The following is a 24,789-nucleotide window of genomic DNA, read 5'->3' as shown; positions in this document are numbered from 1 at the left end:
CCTTCCCGTCACTTGCTCCCCACAGCTAGGAAAGCAGTGCCCTCAGCAGAGGTGGCGGCCCCCCTGCAGCTGGTCCTCTGCTTTCCCTCCTGTGACTCAAGCATTCTGGGTTCCTCCTCCCCCAGTCCCTGATGGGCCACTTCACTCAGGCTCCTTAAAGCAGCTTTATAATGAAAGGGCTCTGGGTCTTAGGAGGACTTCAGGAGTCACGGCCTCTGACCCCTCAGTGGTGACCTCTGCTCCTGGAGTCGGCCAACCAATACAAGGATTTTTTAAGCACGGGGAGGCCTGGGTGTGTTTATAGGCCCTGGGGACAATGGGGAATGAGCCCGTGAAGAGGAAGTGTTTATGTTTAAGGGGGGGTATATCTTGTGCGAGTCCTCTGCCCTGAGTCATCAGGGGCTGGGGTTGAAATAGAGAGGGAGGCCTTGAAGAGAAGGGCTCTTTAGGCGCTAAAGTAGGGGAGACCAGGGAGTTCCCTGGGAATGGCCTTGCAATGGGGGAGGCTTGAGGAGAAGGAAAAGCTTTGGAATACCAGCCCTAGAAAGTGGGTCATGGAGCCAATTAAGGAAGACCAAGATTGTCTTGAGAAAGTGACAGCTGAGATTGGGGGTGGCCCCAAGAAGGGGCCACTTGGCTTCCCTCAGCACTTGTGTAGGGAGGAGGAGGCAGATGGCTGGAGCACTCCTGGGATGAGTGTAACCAGGGGGGAGTGCTCACAGGGCAAGGTGAAGGGATGCAGGAAGGCTCCACTGAGTACTCCCTCAGGTTTAAGTGCTGGGAGTGTAGCTGGAAGAGTGAGGGGCTCACTTCTCATGAGAGAGAGCCTCTGGGGGTGGTGCAGCGGGGCAGGTGGAAAGGCTCAGGATCTGCAGGTGGCTAGTAACAGCTCTTCAGGCGGTCTCCCAGCCAGTCCTGGTCATCCCACTCCCGCTTCCTCTCATGTGGCTGGCCAGTCTCTTCTTCCTGGATTCTTTCACTTTGCCTTCTTCCGTGACAAGAGCTTCAGGATTTCTTTGTATTCTCTTGACGTATCCTGTGAAACATGTCAGAGTTCCATGTCACCAAGGAGCCTCAGTTTCTGTATTGTGCATTTAGATTGCTTCTGGTTTTTCTCAGCAACAATAACACTGCTGTGAAATTCTTTATATAGATAGCTCTTGTTTGTTGATTTGTATTTGACGTAGCCAAAAAAGCCCAGATGGTTTTGTCATTTTCCTGGACACCACCAGATTGTTCTCCAAAAGACGCTGGAAGCAAATGTTCTAGCCAGTCCGTCTCCTCACGTTCCTCACAGCTTGTTTGCTCTTAATAACTTTTGTTACTTTAAAGGGAGTGGGGAGGCCTTAGAGGTGTTTTAATTGGCATCTCTTTGATGATGACTGAGCCTGAGCAGTTTTTCAAATCATTAAGAATTTGTGTTTCCTTTTTTGAAAGTTGTTTGCCGTGGGATTTTGAAAATCTTTGTTACAAAGGCAGCTTCCCTAGGGAGACAGATGAAGAGGTATATTCAGAAATGAATTGAACCATCAGTAAAACTCTTAAAAGAAAAATTTGTTCCTGCTTATTGTGAACTTGAATTTAAAGTTTTTTCTGAAATATTTAACCATTCCATATACATCCTGCCACTAAGTATTGCTGGCTGTGTGACAAAGAGCAAGAGGTTCTCCCACTCTGAGCCTGAGACTAGAAGGTAGCATTTCATTTAGAGAGGGATTCTCCATCCCAGTGAAATGTCCGGTTCTGGATATATTGACATGATTGATTTTGTCTGTTAATACAAATGTGTGCATTCATAGTTTCCTCTAGTCTGTCGTTTTTCTTTTTTTAATTATGTGTGTGTGTGTGACTGTGAATGTGTGTGTGGTAGTGGTCTATAATTTGTTTTACATAATTTATTTGTAATCCAGTCTCTTTTGTCCCCAATATTTTCTGTAGTCAATTTAACAAGTTAACATAACATAAACAACCTATTCGTTTCCATGCTCTCAGCTGATCCTTTTCTATAGTGTATTTTTTTTTTAGCATATATAATTTGTGGAATCACGTTCTTTTTATTATAGTCTATATATAGTCTTCCCTCATTTTTTTTTTGTTCTTAAATGATAATTGGGAAGCCCCTGTGAATTGTACATATATGAGAAGGTGTATATACATAATGACCACAAGGCAGTCACTGAACATTGACCTTATACCTTCCTTTTGTTATTAAAAATAAAAATATTGCCAGTGTGCTATGTGTACCTGCAGTACCTGCAGCTGAGGAGACTGAACTCTGAATTCTGAGCTGATTAAGCATCAGCATTGAGTCAGGTACAACATAGCGAGCCTACGGCCTTCCTATCTGCCAGAAAGATGGCGCCCTGTCCCAACTCCTTGGCTGAATTTCTGCAAAGTTATCCTAACATTAAATTTTATCATTTCTTAAAAAAACAAAACAAAACCTATCTTGGCTAATATAAAGAGGGGCAAGTGGTATTGTTGCCATCTTCATTTCTCTGATTATTAAGAAGTTTGAATAGTTATTACATGAGCTTTTTTATAGTTTATAATGCTTTTTCTTAGAAATAACTGTTTACATTCTTGGAACACTTATCATTTATCTTTTGGGCAGCTATAAATCCCAAAATTATGCCAGTTTCTTTTAGATGTTTCTTTAGATGTTTCAGTTTTTCAATAAAAAATAGTTAGTAGAAAGATTTTCTTTCTTGATTCCTTTTTCTCTGGGATGCATCACTTGCTCTCCTATTTTATTTTTTATTATTATTTTTAAAATTTTTATTTTCAGTTCCAAATTATCTCCCTTCTCCCAGCTCTTCTTCAACCCACCAAGAAGACAAACAATCTGAAAACCTATCATGTATGCAAAGTCATACAAAACATATCTCCATTTTAGTCACGTCACAAAGAAAAGCAAGAAAAATAAAGTGAAAAAAAAATCTGGTTCAATCTGCATTCAGAGTTCATCAGTTCTGTCTCTGGAGGTGAATAGACTTTTTTATCATGAATCCTTTGAAATTGTCCTGGATCACTTCATTGAACAGAGCAACTGAATGTTTCACAGATGATCATCATTACAATATTGCCATTCCTATGCTCTTCCGGTTTTACTCATTTCATTTTGTATTTTTTAACTTTTGCTAAAACCAACCTGGTCATCATTTCTTATGGCACAATATTATTCCTTCACAATCATAGACCATTTCCCAAAATGTGATCATGGGATTACATTAGGTTTTATTTATTTATTTTTACAATTACTTTTGTGATGCCTTCTGTTTTTACCTCCCAGTCATCTCACCCCACTGAACACTTCCTTTGATAAAAACAACAATAGTTATACAGCAAAAAATCTAATATATTGAATCATATGTGACAATGGCTATACATGTTGGCTATCCCAGAAGCCCCTGACCCTTTTGCCATAAAAGAGGAGTCGTGTTTGACCATTTGATTTTTGGAGCCTTCATTGTTTTCTTAGAGTCCATTTTTAGTTTAGCAATCTACTTTGTTGTCATCAGAGATAATATCATTCTGTGTATTCCTATCGGTATTTGTTCATAAGGATCTTCCCACGTTTCCTGAACTCTTCATATTTTTGCTCCCTTGCAACACTCCATTATATCCTGATGTGTCACCAGAAAGAAAAATTCTAAAACATAGTTACTAGGCAACAGATTTTTTTTTTTTTTTTTTTTTTGCTTGCAGTGCCTGGGCGACACTCAGAAAGAGAAATCTTCAAGTACAAACACAACTTATTTTTCTTATGTTTCTTTCATACAGAAAAGCAACAAAATCCAGGGAAGTATTTCCCTTTTCTGGTTATCCACATTAATGAGGTAGAGGAATGAGTGGGTATACAGAAAAACCCATAGTTAAGAAATATCTACATTAACAGGCTAGAAAGTGATACATGGTATGGAGAACTAAAGCCTAATTTATCAATAAGAAAGAAATGATGCAGACAAATAAAACAGGATATAGATAATATATGGTGCAGACAATTAAAAGCAGGATATAGGTGATATATGACACAATTAGAACAATTTATCAAAGATATGTAGGACAGGCAATTAACTGTAGACAAAAACATCTGTCCAAACAGGATATAGGATATAGGGAGTTTTTCACAAATGAGCATTATTATGGTTTCTGTTGTCTTAGCAAATGATAGCAGTTGTGTTCAAACCAAGATGAAGTTACTTTGGTTTGAAATTAGTTAAACTCTGTTCTAATACATATACCAATTTTTTTCTTCCATTCATCAATGAATGCATCATTTTTTATTGTGCAAATATTGTCTCTTATAATTTCTTCTATTTATTGTTCTCTGTTAGGATTACCAGGTGAGAATTCAGGTTGTCTGGACAGTTCTGTCCAGACAACCTGAATTCTCACCTGGTAATCCTAACAGTTCTCCACAATTGCAATATACATGCTATTTTGTTTGTTATAATTTCTTTAAGTTTTAAAAAAATTTTGATCATTGATTGCTTAGGAATTTACTTTATTTAAAGCTTGAAATTTGAATCTACTGCTATTAATCTTGATATTATGATGTAGTTTTCCTCAAAATTTTATTGAATAATTTCTTTGGTCTGAGATATATAAGATCATACTTGTTAAAGGGTATTACATTTTATGCCTTTCATTTTTATCTAGATTATCTATTCTATTTCATATATATGTGTCCAATAAAACATATGTATATACACATCACACATATTGTTTTATAGTATAGAGTAAGATCAGGTACATGTTAGTCTGTTTTTTCCTTTTTTACTCTGTGGTTCTACTTGATAATTTTGTTTGTTTTTCCACATAAATTTTGTTATCAGAAATGGATAAAATAATTATTTTAGCTGTTTTTATTGTTTGTTTTTTTTTTTTTTACACAGAAAGAACCAAATTCCAATTTTCATTGGCTTATTAAAACTAAAAAATTAATTTGGGTAATTTTTCCATTTTTATTCCATTGACATAAAGTTACCAAAATAGAGATAAACAATATGTTTACTATTCTCCAATTCTAACAATTTAGATATATTTTATATTTATAAAGTGAAATAAATTCAGAGAGGTATGTGTTCCCTGTGTCTTTTCCTAAATGGACACCAAGCACCAGAACCACTTCAAAAATAGTTTCTGGAACATGTATTAACTGACTTGTCTAACAACTGGTCTAACAAATTGTTGTCATTCATCCATTCCATCAGGGGAAGTCTTTCCATGCTTGGGGTAGACACCCTCCTATCTCACTGCAGTGTTTGAGAACCTTTGATTGCCCTCAACCTGGCCGCTATACATGTTAAAGCTTCTGGGAGCCACAGGTCAGAGTTAATAAGATTGCTTTGAGTATCAGTGTGAAACTCTTGAATAATGTACAAATGAATACATAAACACAAGGTGATCTTAATATTTGTCCTATATTTTAAAGTTTGACAATTTTTTTTGAAGGAGAGGTAGAAAATAGCATTAATTTACAATGCAGGGAAATAGGAGATATTTACATTTTTTAAAAATTTGTTTCAGATTGGGAGACTGTGCTTTATACCAAGAGATCATCTCCAAAATTGGGCATTCCTCTGGGAGAATCAACCCAGGAAAGATTTATAAGTCCTTGTGTCTTAAAAATGGGAGAAGCCTGGAAATGTGATACCAAATTAAGGAGGAAACAGAGGAGTGAAGAAAAACCGTATGAATGTAATGAATGTGGGAAAGCCTTTCGCCGGAGCCTCGGACTTACTCGACATGAGATTATTCATACTGAAGAGAAGCCTTATAAATGTAATGAGTGTGGGAAGGCTTTTCATCGGAGTACAGGACTTACTGAGCATCAGAGCATTCATACTGGAGAGAAGCCATATGAATGTAACGAATGCGGGAAGGCATTTCGCCGGAGTACGGAACTTATCAGACATCAGAGAATCCACACAGGAGAGAAACCTTACGAATGTAATGAATGTGGGAAGGCCTTTCATCGGAAAACGGGACTTACTGAACATCAGAATATTCATACTGGGGAGAAACCTTATAAATGTAAGGAATGTGGAAAGGCCTTTCGCTGGAGGCCAGGTCTTACTCGTCATCAGACAATTCATTCTGGAGAGAAACCTCATAAATGTAATGAATGTGGGAAGGCTTTCCATAGTAAGTCAACACTTACTGAACATCAAAAAATCCACACTGGAGAGAAACCTTATGAATGTAATGAATGTGGGAAGTCCTTTCGCTGGTGGACGGGACTTATTCGGCATCAGACAATTCATTATCGAGAAAAGCCTTCTGAATGTAATGATTGTGAGAAGGCATTCCATGAGCCCACAACTTCGTCAACATCAGAGAATTCATACTGAGGAGAAGCCTTATAGATGTAGTGAATGTGGGACAATTAGCTTCCTCAACATGAGACATTTCACACCTGGGAGAAACTTTCTGAATGTGATAAATATGGAAAGGCCTCCTGCTGGAGCTCACAGCTTCCTCAACATTAGACAAATCATGTGGGCGAGAAATCATGAATGTAATAAATATGAAAAGGCATTCTGGCAGAAAACAGCCCTAATTTTAAATCAGAGTTAATCCTGGACAGATATTTGTAGAATGTAAGGAACAAGGACTGCAAAGAAACCTTATGAATATAGTGAATGTGAAAGTCCTTTTATCCCAGGACAAGATTTGCTGTATGCAAGAAAATTCACTTTAGAAACCTTGTTATCTATCCTCATCTGGCCTTCAGTGAAATAAAGGATCCCATTATTTTTCCTTTCCCCATAGAAACTCTTCCAAACTTTTTTCTCTCAAGCTTTCTATATATCTTAGCCCTGGCACTCTCAGCTGAGAATCTCACTTCTTATTTTACTGAGAAAGTTAAGGCTATTCAATGTATTCTCTTTATCTCAAAAATCTCGATACTTCCTGCTTTTCCTCAGTTTCTTCTCCTTGCCTTTCTCCTTGCTGTGGCAAGAATGCCTTAAATATGCAGTTGATTCAATCCCCTCTTATCTTCTTCAGCAGAATGAAACTGCAATGATTCCCCCACTCCATCTTCAATCTATTATAGATTTTTTTCTTACTATTTTCAAAGCTGCCTAAGTCTATAAAAAGCCTTCCTCATCCAAATTTAGGAAAAAAACCAAACTATCTATATATACTCTACTTCCTTTCCTCTTATTCACTCTTGAACCCTTTGCTGTATGACGTCTGACCACCTTATTCAACTGAAACCATTGCTTTCATAGTTACCACTGATATTTAAATGGCAGCGTCTGATGGTCCTTTTTCCTATTTCATGCTTCTTGATTTGTCTGCTGAATTTGGTGCCCTTAACCACCCTGTTCTCCTGCGTACACCCCCTTCTCTGGGATTTCTTTTTTTTTTTTTTTTTTTCTGAGGCTGGGGTTAAGTGACTTGCTCAGGGTCACACAGTTAGGAAGTGTTAAGTGTCTGAGATTACATTCGAACTCCGGTCCCCCTGAATTCAAGGCTGGTGCTCTATCCACTGCGCCACCTAGCTGCCCCCTCTGGAATTTCATAGCACAACTTTCTTAGTTCTCCTTTTTAGTATCCTTTGCTGGTTTATCATCCATAGCATGCCCTCTAAGTGTGTTCTCTTAGCCCCTCTCTAAGGCTTAAGTCTTCTGGTCTCTCCTTCTATCCTCTTCGTAACATGATGGGCTCCCATAATCATTATCTCTGTTCAGATAAACCACAGACCTTCATCTCCTGCCCCTGGAGCTCTAAGTTTGAATCACTAAGCCAACATTTCATGAGACATCACAGACTCAACCTGTCTGAAAGACAACTTACTCTCTTTCTCCTCAAGGCTATTTCCTCTTTAGTCTCTTCTCTGTTTCTATCATTCTTCTCATTACACATTGTCAGAGGCAAAACTGAAACCTAGTTTTTCCCAACACCCAGTCCAATTACCCCGTAAGCCATGCTGCCTCTCGCGAATCTGTTTCTTATAAAGGATTCTGATCAGCCGGGTTCACATTCTAGCTCTACTACTTGTGACCTAGGATCATAGACAGGCTTACAACTGGAAAGGACCCTCTATGAGCTGAGTTTCCTCATCTCTGAAATGAGGGGATTGGACTAGACCAGTGGTTCTCAAATGTTTGCTCTCAGTATTTTAATAAAATATATATATAGTAGTATGAAGTATAAAGATACTACTAAAAATGATTGAAAATCTGTGCAAAGAGTGTTTGTTTATGTAGTTATATTTATAGATATTTACCATATTAGAAATAAAAATTAATGTTGAATTTATAGACTCTGAGAGATTTCAGAGACCTCTAGGACTCTGGCCCACACTTTGACAACCACTGGATGGATGATCTCTAAGCTTCCAGTTTTAAATCTTTTGAACAAATTCAGAATTCTATCTATCCCCAGAAGATTTATTAGTTAGGCCTTCATTCTTCCATATTTCCAGCTATGTAACCTCAGTGTATCTTCAGCTCCTCACTTTTGTTCATCCCACATTCCCAGTTGGTTGCCAAATTTTGCCATTTCCACCTCTGCAATAACTCACTCTCATCTCTTCTTTCTTCCCACTGATGACCTCAATTTAGACACCAGTACCTCTCCTTTTATATAGTGTCTCCATGTTGATCACCCTGGCTCAAATATCTTCCCACTCTAATCTCGACATCACATTGTTCCCAAAATGATATCCCACAACATAGAACTCTTGGGCCCCAGTTGGCTTTCTGTTGCCTCTAGGATAAAAGACAAAATCCTCTGTTTAGCTTTTGAAGCCTTCATATTCATTCCTCAAACTACCTTTTCAGACTCATCAGATATTGCTCTTCCTCCCACACTCTGCCATCTAGACAAACTGTTCCTCATGTATAATATTCAATCTTCTGTCTCTGTGCTTTTGTCCTTGGTAACCCACATGCCTGGAATGGACTCATTCCCCAGCTTTGCCTCAGAGAATCCCACACCACCAGCTCAAATGCCACTGACATGAAATCTTCCCCGATTCCCCTCATGGCTAGTGCCCTACCTTAAATTGGCTTGTATTTACATCACATTTATTGTTATTTTTATTTTTCATAAATTATATACTTACTGAATGTCTTACCCAATAGCGTGTGAACTCCTTAAGTGTCTGCTTCAGCTTTTTCGTGACCTCTGGAATAAATTGTGCTCATCCACCCATTTTGCAGAATAAAGTCTCTCTTAACTTATTGACAGATTTGAGGCCTGTTCATTACCCTCAACCTGGCATGGCCTGTCTACTGAAATGAGTTGGCCAGGTATGGCTACTATGTTTGCTATGGTTTCTTGGAGCCACAAGTGAGAATTAAGTGGCAAGTGGATACCTCAGGTGAATGAGCAGCCCAAAAAAGAGCTCAGCAAGCCCTCCCATCAGTTGCTGGTCCTCTGTGAACATCCCATTCACCATTTCTTGGCCTTTTGGTCAAGATCAAGTATTCTATCTGTTCTTATCAGTTTAATATCGGGTACGCTATCTATCTGAGGACAGTATAAGATACTCAATAAAAGCTTGTTGATTGATAATGGATTTTTGATTGATTGATGAACTCACTTCAGAAGACTCTTTGACTGTTCCTCTGCTTTTTGGTAGAGCTGTGTGTCAAGAGTACTTCCTGCCTCATGCTCAAAGTCCAGTCCCCCTCCATTTTTGAATGGAACTGGGAAACAGATACACACAACCTCGACCAGATTAAACTTAGGCTAAGTCCTCAGTGCAGAGTCTCTGCCCCAGATGGGACCGTTCTTCACTTCAACAAACGTCCCTTCTTTGGAGCAGATTCTAAGTGCTGGTCACCACATCAGTGGCATTGAGGACATTTCCAGGGCAAAGGGGAGTATGTATAGCAGCTTACCCAAGTAATGTATAAGGAGCCTAGAAAGGCTGCTGGAGCCAAGTTGGAGCAAATGTTTCAAATTCTGGAATGACTCCAGTTCTAAAATAGTCTGAAATTTTGTAGGATAGTCTCAGGGTCCCACCAAATTTCCTCAATCTGACGAGGTTAGTGACAAGTGCAGAGAGTGGTGGGAATTCCCCTCTGGTTGGGGCAGGTCCTTAGTGAAAGAATCCACGAACTCAAAAGGTTTAAGTGGCAAAAAGGGAAGTTTATGGTAGGATAAGATGCCAGCTTTGCTAGGAGACTGGCTTCCTCAGTGGCAGAGAAATAATAAAAGCATTTTCCCTGAGAAGAGAATGTCTTCACTGCGGACAGGAGTCCTGGCAGGCAGCTAGGCACTACTCCAGACTTTCCCCCCCTCCCCCCCTGAGGCTGGGGTTAAGTGACTTGCCCAGGGTCACACAGCCAGGAAGTGTTAAGTGTCTGAGACTACATTTGAACTCGGGTCTTCCTGAGTTCAGCGCTGGTGCTCTATCCACTGCGCCCCCTAGCTGCCCTGTCTAGCTGCCCCCCTACTCCAGACTTTTGCAAGGATCGGAGTTTAGAAATATCCCTTAATAGGAAATCTGAGGCTCAGGTTTCAGGTGGAAAAGAAGGCCAACGCCCCCAGGCCTAGATGTTTCTCAATATAGGTCCAGATGTCCAATTGAATGGAGATTCCTGAATGAGGAATGGGGGGTGGGGAGGAGGGGGCAGGGCCATTTGCCTTGGAAAAGGCCAGCCCGGAGCATATGCTCTCTCTTAGACTCTTTGGGGTCTGGGAGGCAGGAGTCAAAGGGGACAGAATATCCGAGATTTAAGTTTACAGATCAAAAGGGGACAGTTTTTTACGGTTTACCCGCATCAAATCTGCCTAATATTCTCCTGGCATAATTCCACTTTAATTCCCCGTAGTCTAAAGCTTGTTTTTATGGTATCGGATTGTTTTTAAGTGGGGTGGGGGTGGCTGATGGGGTAAATCAATCCCACGCCCAGACGGAAGCCGGAAGGTTAGGAAACGTGCTGGTCTTCAGAAGGACCCGGAGGCTGAGATTTAGAGGCTTGTGGTCATTGGGGGGGCCCAGCACGGAGCAGAACATGGTGGGGGCCTCCATCCTCGGAATGTGGGAGCTGATCGGAAAATCGTCACTGAAAGAGGCCTGCCTCCAAGGGGGGGCTCCACGTCTAGTGTCGGGGGCTCCCCAGCCATTACGCTTTCTAGTACCAAGCTCCTTCACTGATAACGAAGCACAAGCTAAGAAGAGTGGAATCCCGAGAGGCTTCCTGGAGGAAGTGGCCCTTGAGCCCACCTTAGAAAGAAGAGCAGGACCTCGAGAGGAGGAAGTGCTGAGAGAGTGCATTTCCGGCAGGGGTGAGAGGGGGCTGGGAGAACCCTGAAAACGCCAAGCTGGAGGCGGGGGTACTGGGGTTGCGGGGGGAAGGGGCACCTAAGGGATTCCCTCAGTGAAATGGGATAGATTGCACAAGGTGTTTTGACTGTTGTAGAGGGCTTCTATGGCACACGTGCACAAGGTGTCTCTGTCCTCTAAACTACAACCCCCAGAACTCCTTGCGGCCGAGGAGAAACAAAACCCTTTGTGGTCAAATGACTTCCTGTACCGGAAGTGCTCGCCACAGCGAAAATCTTTTATTCTGAGGCTACTGCTCGTGACCTCCATGGCCTGGCGCGCGCTCGGGGCCAGACCACGGGGGACACCGGGGCGGGGACGAGCGAGGTAGGTCTGGCGGTGGGGTCGGGGGCCTCTAGTGCTCGGCCTCCCTTCAAAACGCCGAGTTCGAATTCTGACCCCGAGGGACGCCCCCGAGACTGGCCCAGCCTCGTCGGGTCACGTGCAGAGGCCCCAGTCACGTGACTTTGTGGGCTGAACCTAGGCTCTGGAAACCCCAAAACAATAGCGATCATTCTTATATTATTAATAATTCTAACGATCGTTATGATAGGTCACATATAGACATTTTCAATGATGTCATTAATATTATAATCAACACATATTAAAATGTGCCTACTATGTTCCAGGCACTGTGCTTTGCAATAATTACAGACGATTTTTAGTTCATAATAACATGACTAAGCACCTACTATGTGCCAGGCCTTGGTCCAAGAGCTTTACAATCATCATTTTCATCACAATTATGTGACAGATAATAATTATCGTATATAATAACTAGAGGTTATTATAATGATATCATAGCTATTATTGTTGTTAGAAACACACAAGTGACACTGAAAAGTAGATATAAATAATAATAAAAAAGACGAATCTCAAGGAATTAACGTTTTCCTCTCGGGAAGAGGGCGCCCCCAGCATAAAAGTGAAAAAGCTGGTTAGCTCGGTGCAGCCCCGCCCTTCGGAGAACAGATTGGCCCGTTTCCTTCCCCTGTGGGTTACAGCCTTTCTGATTGGCCCAGTCTGTGTCTCCCTAACGGTGTATAAGCATATCCCCTCCCCCCTCTTGTATCCCACTTTCAAAAGTGGTGGGAACGCCCTCTGCGGGTTGTGTGGCGGCCTATCAGGCACTGACCCCGACTAGTTTGGGCCGGATTGGCTGTTATCTGAAGTGTGTGGTTTTCTCAAACCCCGAGCCTCGTTCTGATTGGCCGAGTCCTTTGTAAGCTCCCCATTCCTCAAGACTTTGAAGGAATTCTCTGGAATCTTGACCTTCCTTAACCTCTCACATCCTGAAAGTGGTCAGTGGCTCCCACTGCGCTGCATCACCTGGGGCTGCAACACTGGAGACGCGGCTTTTCAGTGTGTCTCCCGGAGGTGAAGTGTAGCAAGCACCTACTGTGTGTCAGGAACTTTACAGTCATTAGCGTTGTTTCCGCAATTATGTGAAATATGATCATTGTATATAACTACATATCAATAATTACACATCACATAATTAAATAATAATTATTACAGATAATGTGCCAGGCACTGGGCTAAACACTATATTTATAATAATAAGCCCTAACCTTATATAGAGAGCATATTGTGTGTATAATCATAGCTAATAGTTACATAATACCTACTGTGTAGCAGGCACTAAGCGCTTTGCAAATATTAATTCATTTGGTCCTTATAATAACCTTGGGAAGTAGGTGCTGTTATTATCCCCATTTTACAGTTAAGCAAACTGAGGCAGAGATAAAGTGACTGGGCCAGGGTCACCCCACTAGCAAGTGTGATTGAATTTGAACTCAGGTCCCTCCTGATTTTGTCTGATGTGCTGTCCCTGCACCACCTGGCTGTTGGTTTGATCCTGGCTTCAGATTCTGGACAGTCCTTTCATCTCGACCTGCCTCAGTTTCTTCATGTGTAAAATGGGAATAATAACTGTCCCTACCTCCTGGGGTTGCACTGAGACAGAAAGGAGACCTTCTACCGGATGCACTCACCACCTTCTCCCCTGGGGGGCACTGTCTCTGAGCTGGGTTCTTTCATTTTGTTCTTTCATCAGGGGGCCATCTCCCCCTCCCTCTCTCCTCCCCATCCCCATCCTCCCACGGCCCATGAGAGTCTGCCAGAGAGGAGGAGCGCCTGCCGCCTTGTGAACCTCCATTCTTAGGGAGGCCGGTTGGTTTCTGTCCCTGGTCTGCTTCCACCCTCCTTCCAAGAATGGCTTCTCAGGCCTCTCCAATGTTGGCAGCCTGTGGCCTTCACAGGGCCCCATCTCCTGCAGCCTTGGTGCCCGAACTCCCCGCCTGCCTCCGCCTCTCTGAGTCCTGGCCCCAGAAGCCGCCCCCACGGAGACAGACGCCTTTCCTGGCCCGTCCTTCCTTCTCGATCCCATCTGGGGGTTTTCTTGACAGATTTTGGGGCGATTTGTCATTTTCTTCGCCAGCTCATTTTATAGATGAGAGAACTGAGGCTGACGAGGCCCAGGATCAGGCAGCTCGTAAAGGAGGCCTCCCTACCTCCAGACCCGGCGCTCTATGCGCTGTGGGCCCCGGACTTTGACCTGAGAACCGCCCTGTACTGACTGACGTGTGCCTGGGTGTCTACCTTGAGTGGAAAGCCCTGAGGTCCAGGACTCACGTAGCGATGTCCTCCCCTCCCCGGGCTCTGGCGCCACGCCTTGTCCAGGGTCGGCTTTTGATAGTGGGTGAGGTCAATGCTGGGAAGGAGTCTGAGGCCTTCTCAGACACTCAGCCGTGGGGGTGTCTGGGAGCTGGGCGCAAAGCCAGCCCCTCTCATGGTTCCTGTTTCCTCCCCAGCTCTGCTTGTGGACGCACCTCCTTCCCTGAGAGGTGGGGACACTGAGGAAGAGAAATGGCCCCTGTCCTTTTGGGGTCCCCCGGGGCTCCCCAGGTGAGTGGAGGCTCCTCATTTCTGAGGTGCTCTCAGAGCTGGAGTGTTCTTGTGTAGCTTAAGAAATGGGTTCTGGGCCCTGCGCTGAGGCAGAGGAGGAGACGGGCTCTGGAAGGGAGAGCAGACTGGGGGGGAAGGGCAGCACCCAGGGTCGGAAGGCAGGACCTGAGGCAGAAGTGCCCCGTGAGTGCTCCCTCTGCCGGGGGCCAGTGCTCGCTCCTCTCTTTGTCAGGGAGCACCTCCAGGGTTCACTCTGCACACGGTTACACAAAAAGCAGGATTAACAGCAAGCTCTTCTCTTACACCTGAGGTGTGCAGAATAAGTCACAAAAATTGGCGAATCAGGGCCTGGGCTTCAGAGAGAATAAGTGCTCTGGGGCACAGGGGCAGGGGATGTTGGGGCACAGGGGGAGGGAATGTTGGGCCCTGCTTCCAGCCTGGGAAGGCGGGTCATGGTTCATTGTTAGTCGCACACTCCCTGAGTCCTGAAGTCAGCTAGTCAAGGCTTCACTCATCAGTGAGCATTTATTAGGTGCCTGCTGTATGCAGAGCACTGGGACAAAAGAAGGCAGTCCCTGCCTTCAGGGAGCTCCCCAATAAGTGCACAACTGAGAGAGAGATGGGGTGAGTTAGAGGGAGGCACAAGCACCCCCTGGGGAAGCAAAAAGATTTCTTGTGGGGGGGGGGAGAGGGATTGTAGCTGCAATCTACAGGGTGTCAAGGAGGGCAAGAGAGGAATGAAAAAGAAGAAAAGGCCTGGGGCCGGGGCCACAGTTCTAATGACCAGCTGTCTGTGGGGTGGGGGCTGAATCATAACCCTGAGAGGCTCTTGGGCGGGGCTGGAAAGCAGCCCTCCAACTGGAGAGAGCTGCTGGGTGGGGGGGCTGGTGAATCAGCTTTATAGTTTGACATGGAAAAGGAAGGTGGGGGCTGACGGCCTCTTCTGGACACCATCATGATCAGGAATAGTCCCCCGGCCTCTCTGGGGGCTTTGGAGGACAGTTCTCAGTTACTGGAAAGCTGCATTATCTGGGTGTGGAGGTTCGAAGTCAGAACCGAGTTCATCCTGGTGCACAGTAGGTGGTCAGTAAGAGTTGTCTGGGAGTGCACTGACGGCTGGGCGTTCTGGGACTCCCTGTAGTCCTCGGCCGCCTTTCCTCTCAGGCCATTATAGGTCCTGGGACCCCCCCCCCCACATTTGTTATTTCAGGAATTGGTGACCTTCAAGGACGTGACTGTGGACTTCACCTTTGAGGAGTGGAGGCACCTGCACCCCTCCCAAAAGAAACTGTACCGGGACGTGATGCTGGAGAACTACCGGAACCTGATCTGGCTGGGTGAGGACGGCGTCTCCTGGGCCTGCCTTCCTCAGCCAGCGCTGTTGGGGCCTGGCTGAGTCTTCGATTATCATTGTTTGGCCCATGGGCGGCAGGTCGGCCACTCTTTTCATGGTCGGACCAGATGCCAGTCTCGGCTCTAGAAGCTGGCAGCTTGAATGTGTTGCCCCTCAGGTTGCTCAGGTCCCTCTGCTCAGAGGTTTTCCCCCAAAGTGTCCTGACCTCTGGCAGGCTCATTTCTTTCTGAGCTCACTGTGGTTTTGTGACCTAATTCTCCATGTTTGTCAGGGGTCCTTGGGGTCACCTTCCAGGCAGGTCCATTTTTTTCCCTCCGAGAGAGAAGGGACAAGGGTTGAGTTCTGAACCTGAGATCTTCCATTTCTCTTGGACAGGACTTGAATTTTCCAAACCACATGTGATCTATCAGTTGGAGCACGGGGAAGCCCCTTGGAAGCTGAAGGGAGACATCCCCGGAATCCCCCATCCAGGTGAGTCAGCAAGGACTCCCCCCAAACGTCACTCTGAGCAGTACTAGAGTGGGTCAGGCCAGAACCGGTGCCAGAGGTCGCTGAGTTCTTTTCTCAAATGACATGATTTTTGTAATGTACTTGGCACAGTGCCTGGCACATAATAGGTGCCTGATAAAGCCCGTTCCTGTCCCTTCCCTTCCCAAATTCCTCAGCCTGTACAGAAGATCCAAGCTGCCTGTCATAGGTTATTTCTGTGGCCACTTCTTACCACCTGTCACTTTCCTGGCCTCCTTCAGCCCCAAAGTAAGAGAGAGGGGCATGGGGCCAGGCAGGCTTAGTGACCTCCCCAAATGCTTTGCTGCATCTCTTGTTGTGGGTGACCTATTCTGCCCTCCTTGTCTGTTTGGAGGGGCCTTCTTAGAGTCAAAACTAAGTGACAGGGTGAGCCAGGATTAGAAGGGGGTCACCTCCTTAGTGCTCAGTAAGGACACTCTCACTTTGTAGTTTCCTGTTTTATTGATAGTTTGTGTTTATCTCAGATTCAGTCCCCAGGACATCTTTCCCTCCTGTCCCACCCAGAGCCCTTCCTTATGACACAGAATAAAAAAGCAAAAGCAAAAAAAAAAAAAAAAAAAAAAAATTCACTTAATATGTCTCCAGGATGATGTGACGATATTGCTTTTGTCTTCCTCCGTCGTCTCTCACCTCCACAAGGAAGGGGAGTGAGCATGTTCCAATCTCTTCATGGGGGCCAAAAAGGTTCCTTTCCTAAGCTGAAGACATTTAATATCGAACATGATTTGTTATCAGACTTCTGAATCACCTATGAAGAGTTCATTGTTTGGAAGTCTACTTGGAGTCTCCCAAACAGACAGGCTAAAATTAGGTTCAGTGGGAGGTTTGTATTGGAAGGTCGCTGAAAGTGGGGTGCCCATCTCCCCCAGTTGAGGGTAATTGTAGCTTTTGCCAAAGTTGTTCCTGGCATTTATTGGTCTCTAAGGAGAGCAAATGGATCATCCCAAGATAATGCTCCCTTTCCTTTCTCCCCCCCCCCCCCCAGTATCACCTACTGTGTGCCATCCTTAGGCTGGGGCTAACCAATGGTTTCCCATACAGACAGTAGGCACTGGAGGGTCTTCAGTATGTGCCAGTCAGTCAGCAGGTCTTTGTGAAGAACCTGCTTCGGGCCAGATCCTGTGGAAGGCAAAGGGCCAGATCTCAAGGAGCAGTCAGGAGGCTAGGTGAGCCAGAAAGTCCAAGAGCACAGGGTCTTGGCTAGTCAGAGCAAATGAAGAGCAGGTGCATTACGGGCCTTCAGGGTGCTTGTTTGGGCTTGGAGAAGGTGGGTGGAGGACAGGAAGCTCTTTAGGCCTGGGAGCAGCATTGGGTTTCTGAGCTTTCTTTGCATCGGAGATCCAGGGGCTAGAATGGCATTCCTGTAGTAATATCTCCCATTTGTGAGTTGTGTTTATGTGGTTCAAGGGTCATATTTATAGCCCCATTTCCTTTGGGAACACTTGCTGCTAAATGTTAGGAAGTGGGCAGGAGTTTGTCTCAGTCACTTTTAGCCTTTGGAATTATTCTGTAGAACCTAATAAATACATTTAGTGATTAGGAAAGGATTTTTTGCCCACTCTCACCATGAAAGAGAGTTATATAAGGGGAATTATTTTCTTTATGTTTTAGTTATGTAATCTTTTAGAAAGCTTATTACTCGTTTTCTTATGAGTGAACATGAGCAGGGGCAGGTCTCTGGGAAATGACTAAGTACCTTAATAGACACTGTGGAGTCTGGAAACTAAAGCTAAAGCTCAGTCAGTGACCCTGGGTAATCAGGGGCCAGACCTATGACCCCCATTTTCTCTCTCTAGATGTACTAAGTCTGATTTTCTTCCTGCTTCTGGGGGATCATGGATTCATCTCAAGTTCAGTGCCTGCCTTGTTCAGCTTCTATAAACATACTAAATTGAGGAACTGGGAAGTCTGGGAGTCTTGTGATTGGCCCAGTAGACTATGAGGTCCTCAACAATGGAGAGGACCAAGCACGGCTGCATGAGGAGCACAGGGACAGTTTCCAGATGGGCTGTGCAGTTCCACTAAGTGCCAAGATCAATATCTGTTCAATCAGCATTTAATTTTATCCTTTATTTTCTTAAAAAAGGAAAAAAATATTTTGTTAATTGAATGGGGGAACAAGGAAGTCTTCTTGTCTGTTGTTTTCATTTACATTTATTTGTTTCTAGAGAATTTGAACAGTTTTTTTTTTGGTAGTTCTTAATCATCATCTGCGTTTCTGAGAAATGTGTGTATTTTGAATCATTTCTTTTTTGGCAGATACATTTTTAAAATTCCAGCAAGTTCTCATAGATTTTGTATATCAATCAAATTTTGTGCAGAAGTAATTTTTATAAACATTTATCCTTAGATTATTTTTTCCTTTATATTTCAGTTCTTTTATTTCTTGATGTGCAACAACAGAATCAGATGCATCTATTTTGCATCTTTTTATTTTGTTTTTAGAAACATTAACAATTTTGTTTCTTTACAATCAGAATGTACATATAATTTTATTCCAGTTTTCCTAGTATGTGTTTTTCTCTTTTTTAATTTTTTTATCATTTGGAAAATTTTCATGTTATAAGTATCTAGTTTATCCTCATTCATGCTGTCTAACTTTTAAATGTAATGTTATTGAATTTTTTTCCATGAAATTATCAAACTTTCTATTTTATAACTTTAATTCTCATGAATTCTTTTACTCTACAAGTTAATTTGGGTGATATTGTCATTCTAGTTGCAGTCATTTCAGAATTTTTCAAAATCTAGGCAAACTCTGATGACATTCCCATAAAGGCATAACCATGTTAGAAAGTTTAGTCCAGCTTACCTTGTTCTTGAAGAAGTCAGATCACCACTTTTTTCTATGTTATATTCCTTTTTTATAAAATGTGATAGTTGAATGATTGGCCAGCCTCCCAAGATTCTTTAGGAGATCGATGAAAAAGCATTTAATAAAGTAGAAATGATTATCCAAATAGAGGGTAGTATTCTTATTTGGTATATGTTTTGATATTTGGATTATTTTCTTTATGAGCAGGATAGAACATAGGACTAAGTATACTTCCCAGGTACCAAGAATACTTGCTTGTTGTCTTTCTTTTAGATTGGATGGGCACTGAAACAAAGGAATCTCCCACAGAACTGGGCAGTTTTATGGAAAAATCATTCCAGGGTTCAAGTGATAAAAGGGAGAGCCCCTGTTTCTTCAGATTGGGACAAAATTGGGAATATGGGGACAAATGCAAGAGAAAGCAGAACAGAGAGGAGAAATATCATGTACCCAATGACTGTGGAAAGACCTTTCAGAACACCAGTCTTATTGGCCATCAGAGAATAGAGGCTGTAGAAAAAACTAATGTGTACAATGAAGACGAGAAGAGCTTATATCAGAACAAACATATTACTCAAAGCCAGAAAATTCTTACAGGGAAGAAATCTTATGTGTGTAATGAATGTGGCAAGGTCTTCTCCCAGAGGTCAGGACTTAGGGAACATCAGAAAATTCATACTGGAGAAAAAACTTGTGAATATATTGAAAGTGGAAAGACTTATCTAAATAGTAAGCTTACTCAACATCTGAAAGTTCATCCTGGAGAAAAACCTTATGAATGTATTATATGTGGGAAGGCCTTCCGTTGGAAGTCACATCTTACTCAACATCAGACAATTCATACTGGTGAAAAACCTTATGTTTGTAATGAATGTGGGAAGGCCTACCACAAGAGGTCTGTGCTTACTCAACATCAGAGGACTCATACCGGAGAGAAACCTTTTAAATGTCATAAATGTGGGAAGATGTTCCGATGGAGTACTCATCTTAGTCGACATCGAAGAATTCACACTGGAGAGAAACCTTATGTGTGTAAGGAATGTGGGAAGGCCTTCCGCCAGAGGACAGTGCTAACTGAACATCAGAGAACTCATACAGGAGAGAAGCCTTATGAATGTAATGAATGTGGGAAGTCTTTTCGATGGAGAACAGTGCTTGCTGAGCATCAGAAAATTCATACTGGAGAGAAGCCTTATGAATGTAATGAATGTGGGAAGTGCTTCCATTGGAACACAAACTTTATTCGTCATCAGAGAATTCACACTGGAGAGAAACTTAATGAATATGGGAAAGTCTTTTACCAGAAGTCAGCACTTACTGAACAGCAGAAGCCTCCTACTGGAGAAAAATTTTATGAATGTAATGAATGTGGAAAGACCTTTCAATGGAACACAAACCTTACTCGACATCAAAGAATCCATACAGGAGAGAAACCTTATGAATGTAGTGATTGTGGAAAGGCCTTTCGATGGAGCACAGTGCTTATTGGACATCAGAGAATTCACACTGGAGAGAAACCTTATGAATGTAACAAATGTGGAAAGACCTTCCAGTGGAACACAAACCTTACTCGACATCAGAGGACTCATACAGAAGCGAAGCCTTATGAATGTAACGAATGTGGAAAGTCTTTTCGATGGAGAACAGTGCTTGCTGAGCATCAGAAAATTCATACCGGAGAGAAACCTTACGAATGTAATGAATGTGGGAAGTGCTTCCATTGGAACACAAACTTTACTCGTCATCAGAGAATTCATGCTGGAGAGAAACTTACTGAACAGCAGAAGCCTCCTACTGAAGAAAAACTTTATGAATGTAATGAATGTGGAAAGACCTTTCAATGGAAAACAAACCTTACTCGACATCAAAGAATCCATACAGGAGAGAAACCTTATGAATGTAGTGATTGTGGAAAGGCCTTTCGATGGAGCACAGTGCTTATTGAACATCAGAGAATTCACACTGGAGAGAAACCTTATAAATGCAATGAATGTGGAAAGACCTTCCAGTGGAACACAAACTTTACTCGACATCAGAGGACTCACACAGGAGAGAAACCTGATGGTTCTAGGAAGGTCTTCCACCAGAGTACCTCAGAGAATTTGTGGTAGAGAGAAATTCTATGAACGTAATGAGTGTGGGAAGGCTTTTCATCAGAAGGCAGGATTTACTTCACACGTGAGAACTCACACTAGGCAGAAAGTTTAAGACTGTAATTAATGTGGAAAGGTGTTTCATAGAAGCAGAGAATGTATTTGATATCAGATAATTCATACTTGAGATAAATCTTTCCAATGTATTAGGTACAGAATTGCCTCCTGCCAGAAGACTGGAGTGAAAAATCATACAATTTATATTGGAGGAATAAAAACAAATCCAAACTTCAATGCGGTGATTGTGGGATAGCTTTCTTCAAGAACAATAAACGTTCTCAATTTCAGAGAATTCATATTAGAGAGAAATCTAAACAATGCAGAGTATTATGAAGAAAATGTACATCAAAAAGGGTTTTAAAATATATACTTTAATTTTTAAATTTTAATATTTAAATTAAAAAGAATTTTTATAAATCAAGTCAGTCTCAGATTTTCATATAGAATACTCTAAGCCTTTTCATCTTTCCTCAGGTTTCCAAGTAACTTACTACCTCAATATTCAGATTTATAGCTGATAACTTAGACTATTCATTGAGAACATTCTGGCAATAACTGGTTCACTAAAGTTTACACCTCCAATATTTGCAGAATCATCACCAGCACTTTGCTGTTCCTTACAGGGAGCAATAGACATATCCCTACTTATTGCTAAAGCTTAACCTATACTATGCCTTTGATCTCATGTAACATGACCCACTCTAGAACCCTATTCCATCATTCTTGATCATCAGAGTATTCATTCTCTGATGCATCTTCATTCTATTCCTCTCCATTAACTACTCACTGCATTCAAATATAGTCTTACCACCTCCACTCCAAATGTCTTTCTCTTACTTGCTAATCCTATTCATCAACCACCTTTAAAAAATTCTGCCTTTATTAGCCTAAACTTGTTGGGGGGGGGGAAGTGCTTATGTCCATTTCTGGTTTCTTATCATCTACCATCTTCTCGGATGTAATCTGTCCCAACCCAACCACTCTCTTTGGACTTGATGGCCTGCTAAGGTCTCTTCCAAACTCAAAATCTGTGATCCGATGAATTACCAAATGTTATTTCCTTCCTTCTTCTCTTCCTCCCTCCTTCCCTTCTTTCCTCCCTCCCTCTCTCCCTCCTTCCTTTCCTTTCTTCTTTCTTTCCTTCCTTCCTTCCTTCCACTCTCCTTCCCTCCTTCCCTCCCACTGGGTGAGGTTCTGGCTCTCAGCATCATTCTGTCCCTAACAGAGACAAAGTGTGGATTCTGACTGGAACAACACAAAAGATTTAAAATACACTTGATGTTTGTCCTCTCTAGACAAATTCAGCTTGAGAGTGGGCTAGTTCTTGCCATGGCTGGCCTTCAATATCTGCAACTCAAAGCTGAAGAACTGAATCTAGAGTTGGGTCAGGAACACTCAACTAGGGATGAGTCTAGCAGAAAGCCTGGTTCCCCATCCAGGCGCCATAGCTAAACCAGAGACAAGGTGGCTCTGGGAGGAAGCCATCCCCACTCTGGCCTGTGTGACGGCATGACTGTGCCATGGCCAGGTTTACTGACCATCCAGCAGGGTCATGTGAGCTGCCCTTTGCTCCACGCTTGCTTCTCCTTCCCAGAGAGGGACAGCTGGCACTTCTACCCAGGCACCCTCTTTTTTTGGATGTCAGCCAGCCCCCTCAGAGCTGGATGATTGGATGACAGCAAACAGCACTATAGCAGGTTGTGAAATGTCACCGAGGCAAACTTTCCAATGGAGAAGAGGACTATAGTCAGAACAGGCATTTAAGTCTATCCTCAATCTCCTGGCTCCGCCCTTTGATGTGTTGATCCATTTAATTATCCTGACTTTTACTAGTTCTCTTCTCCCTTTAGAATGGATCTCTTCCTGTGAGAGGAGGATGATGATACAAGGAGACGGAGAAGCCATTGCTGTTCTCTGACCTCTCCACTGAGAGCAATTGTGTTGTCTGACCTCTCTCCTCTTCCCTCTATCTCCAATTTATCTCATTCCCAGTCCACAAGCAACACCTGTCTCAGTAAAGGCTGTCCTGAAACTCCCTCAAGTGTCACAGTTCACAGCTGCAGAGGCTCTCAGAGAATTGATCTACCCCTTCACCCAGGTGTGGTCCTTAACATTGGAGGGAATGGCAGGCACTTCCCTGGCCCACTCCCCTTCACTTTAGAATAGGGACAAGAGCTTCAGAACAGGGGACTTTGGACAAGGTGCCACTTCCTCTCTGGAAGAACCTGCCCCTCCATTCATTTCAGTTTCCTCCTCCATAAAAAAGGGGGTTTGAAGACTCAGGTACTCTTGGCTCTGAGGCTACTAGTGGTGCATGGAGAGATCACTGGCCCTGCAATTGGGGGGGACCTAAATCCAGCCTCAGACACTTATTAACTGTGTGACCTGGGGCAGCTTCACCACTGTTTTTCTGTTTCTTCATCTGTAAAGTGGGAATAATAGGTCAGGGATGTTGTGAGTATCAAGTAAGAGCCAAGCCTTAAAGTATCAAGTGCTTGCAATTGTTCCGTCCTGCTGTTTTGTTCTGATCTTTACACATTTTAACCTTCTTAAGACCTGTGGAATAGAACCAACCTACCCCCAGGACCGCTTTTTTCTTATTTCATTTCCCCAGTTTGCTTTGAAATCTTAATGTCCCATAGAGACTATGGTTTTTTTCTCCTTCCTATTGGGATGGTGGTTGAGCTTCGTTCTCAAAGAGGACCAAAGTGCCATCATTGTGATAGAGTTGAGTTCCAGTGTGTCTAACTGTGGCTGATCAGACCAATATGAGCTTAGGATGCTCTGCCACAGGTCAGCCACATGTAACCCATGTGAACATTTGGGGAGGATTCTCTAATTTTGAGCATCTTACATTTCCTTTGGGGGTAATTCAATGCTTACAGAGCATAGCACCTTCTCTGATAATGGTACAGCATACCATGCCATCCTGGTCCAGTGTCTCTCACGTCATACAGTCAATTCCAAAGTTCTTTAGAGAGACCTTGAACATGTCCTTGTATCGCTTTCTCTGACCCCTTGTGAGCATTTGATTTGTGTGAGTTCTCTATAAAAAAAAACTTTTTGGCAAGTATACATTTGGTATTTGAACACTGTGGCCAGCCCAGCGGAGTTGCACTCTCTGCAGTAGAGTTGGAATGTTTGGCAGTTCAGTTCAGAAAAGAACCTTAGGATCCGGTACCTCATCCCACCAGGGGATGTTCAGAATCTTCCTAAGACAATTCAAATGGAAGCCATTCAGTTTCCTGGCCTGGTGCTGGTAGAGACTGTCCAGATTTCGTGGGCACACAATATTAAAGTCAGCACAAGGTCTCTCTAGACCTTCAGTTTGGGAGTCATTCTAATCCCTCTCCTGTCCCACGCTTTCCTTCAGAACCTCCCAAACACTGAGCTAGCTCTGGCAACGTGTGTATCAACCTCATTATCAAAGTGGACATCCTTGGAAAGTACACTGCCAAGGTGAGTGAACTTATCCACAGCATTCAAAACAGCACCATTTGCTTTAACCGATGGTTCCACGTAAGGATGGTTGGTGCTGGCTGATGGAGGACCTATGTTTTCTTGGTGTTATTTGTTAGGTAAAATTAGCACAAGCATCAGAGAACTGATCCACACTTTGTTGGATTTCAGCTTCAGAGGCTGCATAATTATCTGCAAACAAAAAAACATGCACCAATACACCCTCCACTTTTCAAACCCCTTCCTCCCACCTGGAGGTAAGCATTACTTAAGTACTTAA

At 43.1% G+C, this 24,789-nt stretch overlaps 1 protein-coding gene and 1 pseudogene across 1 annotated transcript in view; both read left to right on the top strand.

The window, feature by feature from the left end:
* Window positions 1–21,471, top strand: part of LOC141543437 (uncharacterized) — a 30,616-nt gene extending 9,145 nt beyond the window's left edge. The window contains exons 5-11 of the mRNA XM_074268702.1: window positions 5,533–6,354; window positions 11,107–11,256; window positions 11,449–11,620; window positions 14,158–14,200; window positions 15,411–15,537; window positions 15,930–16,025; window positions 19,171–21,471. Of these exons, the coding sequence (XP_074124803.1) occupies window positions 5,533–6,354; window positions 11,107–11,256; window positions 11,449–11,620; window positions 14,158–14,200; window positions 15,411–15,537; window positions 15,930–16,025; window positions 19,171–21,008 (3,248 nt within the window). The 3' untranslated portion in view covers window positions 21,009–21,471. The remainder of the gene's footprint in view (window positions 1–5,532; window positions 6,355–11,106; window positions 11,257–11,448; window positions 11,621–14,157; window positions 14,201–15,410; window positions 15,538–15,929; window positions 16,026–19,170) is intronic.
* Window positions 9,414–9,577, top strand: LOC141552413 (U2 spliceosomal RNA; annotated as a pseudogene).
* Window positions 21,472–24,789: the final 3,318 nt, after the last annotated feature.

Source organism: Sminthopsis crassicaudata, chromosome 1 (genome assembly GCF_048593235.1).
Source record: "Sminthopsis crassicaudata isolate SCR6 chromosome 1, ASM4859323v1, whole genome shotgun sequence".
NCBI lineage: Eukaryota > Metazoa > Chordata > Mammalia > Dasyuromorphia > Dasyuridae > Sminthopsis > Sminthopsis crassicaudata.
The sequence above is the reverse complement of the archived record's forward strand: the minus strand, read 5'-3'. Positions and strand labels throughout refer to the sequence as shown.